The sequence below is a fragment of the Vigna unguiculata genome, chromosome 3, assembly GCF_004118075.2.
Source record: "Vigna unguiculata cultivar IT97K-499-35 chromosome 3, ASM411807v1, whole genome shotgun sequence".
Lineage (NCBI taxonomy): Eukaryota > Viridiplantae > Streptophyta > Magnoliopsida > Fabales > Fabaceae > Vigna > Vigna unguiculata.
This window is the reverse complement of record NC_040281.1, coordinates 18,499,190-18,505,359: the sequence shown is the minus strand read 5'-3', so window position 1 is coordinate 18,505,359 and position 6,170 is coordinate 18,499,190. Positions and strand designations below refer to the sequence as shown.

General features: G+C 32.8%; 1 protein-coding gene across 1 annotated transcript; it reads right to left on the bottom strand.

Moving 5' to 3' along the window:
- Positions 1-399: 399 nt before the first annotated feature.
- Positions 400-3,799, bottom strand: LOC114177390 (PLASMODESMATA CALLOSE-BINDING PROTEIN 3-like). Its single transcript, XM_028062712.1, has 3 exons — positions 3,355-3,799; positions 3,185-3,218; positions 400-875 (listed from the first exon to the last, which is right to left on the bottom strand). Exons 1-3 carry the CDS (start codon positions 3,659-3,661, stop codon positions 653-655), a joined length of 564 nt encoding a protein of 187 aa, XP_027918513.1. The 5' UTR covers positions 3,662-3,799; the 3' UTR covers positions 400-652.
- Between the last annotated feature and the right edge of the window lie 2,371 nt (positions 3,800-6,170).

Here is a 6,170-nt window from a genome sequence, read left to right as displayed (position 1 = left end):
TCTTATAATAAGAGAGAGTCCATTTGCATTTTCATTAACAGGTTAAGTGGTTCCTAGTAAGAATGAAAAGTTGTTCACTATACATTACTGCAAAACGTCCCCACTCCTAAATGCAATAATTCATTGCTAAACCTCATATTTATGAATAATATTTCTGTAACTATAATAGGTTATTCTATTTAACATTAGATTATGATTGACATAGTTGCAAGAGTCTATCTTTACACATTGAAATGCACCAGAACCAAGATGGTTCTATCTCATATTTGTCCAGATAAACGCTAATATATCCATTTTTTTTATTTCAGAGGTGAAAGTGGTCAAATGATAGGGAAAAAATTGAGGAATGAAAAAGCACAAAAAAAATATCCTTTATAAGTTAAGGAAAGATATTGCACTATTTCTTAAACATGAGCAATGTTTGCGAAAGGGGACAGTTAAGTTGAACTATAGAATTAAATTTATGCCCTGTAAATCAAGAATCAAGCGACAACCTAGCTGTTCTTTCCTGAATGAAGCACGATGCCATGCTAACATGTTGATGACCTAATGGGTGGTATAAGTGGTAGTTGCATAAAATATGGTTATAAACAACCAAAGGCTACCTTCAACCTCTGACAAAACTGTAAGCCTCCAGAAGATAATACATAAGCTAGGAGATAATGGTTACAACGAGAGAAGAAAAGAAAACAAAAAACCATGTGGCTGTTGCTTCTGATGGTGCTGTAGAAGTGTCAGGGAATGGAGTGGTCATTCCAGGAGTTAGTCCACCGCTATTGCCCCCACCGTAGAGTGGTGTTGTTGTAGATGTTGGCACATTAGGGTTGTTGTTCATAGGAGGTGTTGTAATTGGTGTATTTGCTCCTCCCGCAGCACTGAAGATCAAATAATCAATTTCTTTTATTAAAGTTACTAACATATTCAGCGACCAATGAAAAAAGCATTTTCATGGCTTAACACAAAATTCAGTTCCCTAAACCTAGTTTGGTGCTACCATTTCAACTTACTATGTGAAGGAAATTTGTGATGCATCTACAAAGAAAATAAAGGCTCATCATGACACGTGAGAGGACAAAATATCCGTTTTCTTACCAACACAAAAGGGGTCAAACACATTCCAAGCAATGATTAGGTCACAACCAGCACCTTCATGTGATCCCCCATTGTTGTGTACAACACCCATGATTCCCTTATTGCTCTGTCTAGGTGAGTATCTTTTTTAGGACACCAATTAATTAAACTTGCTAATCAAATCAAATCACCCGTTATTACTTTCTACCTAACTGTAATTATCCATCTAAAAAATTCCTTTCATGTAATGTAAGTCACCTTGCTACCAAACTATATCTTCAATAAGATACTAAAGGAGTTCATGTCAAATCCTACTAGGTACTCTATCTTCTTTTCGGCTTTGATGGGCTTAATTTTACGTGATTAAAAAGTATATGAAAATTAATCTCAGACACAATAAAGTTGATGTTTCTACAATGGACATTTTTTACGAAACAAAGATTGATTTTTTATTTTTTTATTTTTTATTTCAATTGGATCTCTGTGACTATAAAGACAAAAACCTGAGCAACTAGAATCAAATAAATGAAAAGTGTGGATGAGTTTGTTTCACCCATTGATGCAAAGTGCTCATCTAACAATGTCGATAAAATCATGTAGATGAGTCAATTTCAGGATCGAGAAAGAACATCCGAACAAGGTACTGGTATGGTATACCATTTTCCTTACATTATTTATTAATGACGGAAAACAATATCTGACATTAACATAATCAATTACTGCAACACCAAAATGTTGCATCTGATAAACTCGCTTTACCAGGCTATAAAGCAAATACCACATTATTTCTTGTTAAAAGCAAATACCACATGTACCAAGATCAACAACGTACGATCATGGTGAACCTGACCCGTTGGATGAAGTGGGCCACGCAGAAGACTCATCCAACGGTTCATTCACAAAATGGAGAAAAAGTAACCAACACACCCTGGGAGCACACAGTTTGTCAGTAAAATAGGAAGACCACCCAACGATTTTTTGCCGCCCAAGATTTTGAAAATTTCAAGAACCAAAAACCCTACACAGAACATAAAGTGTCGTTGTCGTTTGGTTCCAATTTTAAAATTAATTATACCCACGCTCATTTTCAAACTTTTGTATAATTTATTTATATAATATATATTGATATACTTTTTCTTTTTGGCCCAAAAAGGGAAATACCATATACCCACATTTTCTACACTCATTTGGGTGTTAATAATCAAATCTCAATTTAAATGTTTTTTAAAATAGGATAGTTATAATAAAATAAAATTTACCTTTTTGGTCCCATGCTTTAAAATAATCTCTTTGGTCCTTATTCAAAGTATTTTTAATTTCATTTAAATAATAAATAACATGATAGAGAACAAAATGTTACAATGATATGCATGACGATTAAAATAAATAATTTTTAAATAAATGAACCCAAATGTAAAATTTACAAAATAAAATTATACCTACTAAAATATGTCTAAAACAATTTAGTTTGAAATTTAATATTAAAATATGTGACACCTTGAATAGAATTGATTGGAAGATGAAAACTTCGAAAAGGAAATTTTTACTCTTAAATATGATTTTATCTTTTATTTCTAAAAGAATTCAACAATCATGCTACTTTTCTTAACAGGAAACTGCTAGTTAAAAAAAATGGCTAAATGCAGCACAGATGAAGCAAATTTTGAACAGAAAAGAGCAAAATTAGGTTACCATGCCATTCATTCACAGTGACAGGAGTCACAGACTCAGTGCATCTTCCTCAAATAACACTCTCCTATTCAATCCACTCAAACAAACAAATTCTCTCTCTCTCTCTCTCAAAACAGCCATTTTATCATGTGCTCTCTATCGTACCAGACACGCCATGTCAAGCAGACAGAGAAAAAGGTAGCAAAGAGAATGAATGAAAGAAAGGTGAAAATAAACGGAAGAAAATACTGACAACAAGAATGAGAATCCACTTACTTCAACGTCAAGAAACACAAACGCCTTCACTTTCACCAATTGCCATAATAAAGTAAACTCTTTGTACCATATAATAATATCATCAGTAGATGTGACACGTTTCTTTATTAACATATCTTTAATAATAATAATGTAATATTAGTAACACAGTGAATTTAAACCATACCTTGCAGTAGAAGGATACACACAAGATCCATAACCTGCAAACACCAAAACAAATCCGAGAAACAAATGAGACGTCCTTGCGAAACTCAAGAGTAATCGATGTGGGACTCTAACCCAAAATAGAATGAGTAATGGAAAAGAATGGAAATGAGGAAAGAAAAGGAGAGATACTGGGATCACTGGTGGCGATGGTGGCAGTGCCAGCAAAATCACAGGAGCCAGGAGCTCTGGCTCTGCGCTGATAGTAGCTGTTGAAGGCATAAGAAGAGTGGGCCTGAATGGTGTTAGGGAGAAAACAGAGTCCCTCAGCCTGAAGAGGAAGACAATCAGCACCAGCCCCACATGCATAGTCCAACGCTGTTTGCAGTGCATCATTGCTAGCATCACTCCTGGCCACACACCAACTCGCTGCACCTTCACCAACCACATTCTGGACTCCCACCAATAATAGCAGATAAACAAACTTTGCTGCTGCCATTGGAGAAAGTTATAGCCCGGTGTTTTGCTTTGCTTAGTTGGTAAAGGTTCAGAGAGAGAAAGAAGAGGGAAGTCTTTGGAGAAAAAAAGCAGAGATTATATTATGGTGAGTGAGAGAATGCGGACATGGGAATAGAAGCCCCTTTTGATAATGTCTGGCCCTTTATCAAAATCAAAACTCACTTCAAAGATATTATGACTACTAAATTTTGTTAAAATTTTTTTATAATATAATATGTTATCTTTTAAGTAATTTTGGAACATAGAGAAATGAATGAGTAAATAGAAAAATGGATAACCACTTAAGAAATGTAATCTAATGTTATAAAAGAAAATTGTTAAAATTTAGTTGTTAAAAAATCATTTTTCTGCTATAAAACCACTGTCATGTAGTTTTCTTTTTCTCTCTATTATGAGTATAAACAAATGTCATTTTAGATAATAAAAATATTCTTACCAAGGAAATTTGCAAATATATCTACTCGGTCCAATAGATAGATACTAAGTAATACTACCCAATTAATCTTATTTGTAAGATACATATTGACATAAATATTTACATATTAATGATAATCATGATAAATTTTGATAGTTTGATTACATTTTAATATTGTCTAATATCAAAATTTACAAGATGTTTGGTATATCACATAAGGTGTCACATTATTATTATTATTATTATTATTATTATTATTATTATTATTATTATTATTATTATTATTATTTCAACATGTAATGGATAACGAATATTTTAATGTTCGTTTATAAACATGTCGAGTATGGTATTTACTATCTGTACGCATGAGCAAAATATTTGCAACTACCCAAAAACGACCCAAATGAAAAGAAAATGAATGCACAATCCATTTTATTCAAAATTGGGTTATGATCGATAAAAAATACGAATAAAAACGGTTTTGAATGGTCAAGTTATGATTGATAAAAATATAGATAACCTTCAGCACATAAATTAAGTGTAATGGATAACGAATATTTTAATATCCTTTTATAAACATGTCGAGTGCGGTATTTACTATCTGTACTCATGAGCAAAATATTTGCAACTGCCCAAAACCGACCCAAATGAAAAGAAAAATGAATGCATAATCCATTTTATTCAAATTCGGGTCATGGTTGATAAAAGATATGGATAAAAACGATTTTGAATGGTTAAGTTATGATTGATAAAAATATAGATAACCTTTCGCACATAGATTAAGTTTTTTATGTCCCAAATCTAGAAACTTCCCCTCACCCAAATCTCCATCCATTTTCTCTGTAACATCCCTTATGAGATGTCACGTGTAAATTTTTTTTCCAAAACTTCTAAATTCATCCATTGATACCATCCTATTAAATAGGAATTTTTCACAATTGTTTTTTCCTCAAAATAACACTTGTCAAAAGATTCATCTGAAATAACTTTATTCCTAAAAATAAATAATAGTTCAACCAACCAACTGAATTAAATCATCAAACAAGACTTGATACAAATCCTTTAAGTCTAAATCTCGCAACAGCCAACTATTACATTTTTATTCAAAGGACATTTTCAATCGTCAAAACAAAACTCCCCAAGGCTTCCCCACAAGCTCCTCACAGTTAAGTTTCTCCAATTGTATCTGCAACAATATCAACTCCTGTATAAAACAAGTTACACGATCATCACAAGTGGAAACCACAACATACAAGGGTAAGCTAACCATGTAACACATCACATATCAATGTAAATCAACATAACACTAACCAAGCATTCCACAATATTATAACTCATCCAAGCTATCAACTATCACATGTTCTCAAAGTCACAACATGTAATCATTAACATATTACCACCAAGCAATATTAAACGAAATGACATTAACCACCCAACCAATTCTCATCCGCAATTTACCAAAGATGTCACTTCCCATTACTCTCACAGTGAACCCCTACGAAGTATGTAACATCCGCTAAAATTAAATATTGACTATTGTGATGTGGAAAAGTATTAGCTCAAATGGTTGATAGTACTTGATTGTGTGAGAGGACTTGTGTTCAAGTCCTATGTATGCCATTTATATGTTATTTAACTTATTATTATTTGAATAGTGTGTTGGATCATGATGAGTGATAATATAATCTTATAATTATAGGAATTATCATGAAACATGAATTGGTTGAATGGTTGTGCATTGATTTGACATTGCCATAATTATGGGTTTGAACCTTGGTAGATCCAAATTAAACCTTCTTTTTGCCAAAATTTTCTTTGGCATGAATGTGAAAGGGCAGAAAGCCTTGTTAATATAGGGAGAGAGAATTCATAGTGAAATTGAAATTATGTTGTTGATTGAAGCATAGAGACTGAATTGGATAGAGAGCTAAAGCCAGCCATTGGGAGCAAGGAAGGAGTCAATAATATTCAAGTTTTAGAAAGGAAACCAGGTTAGGGGAGCTGAACCACGTTAATTTTATGTCTTTGATTAATTGTTTGATGTATAGCTGAATGTGCATGAATATTCCCTATC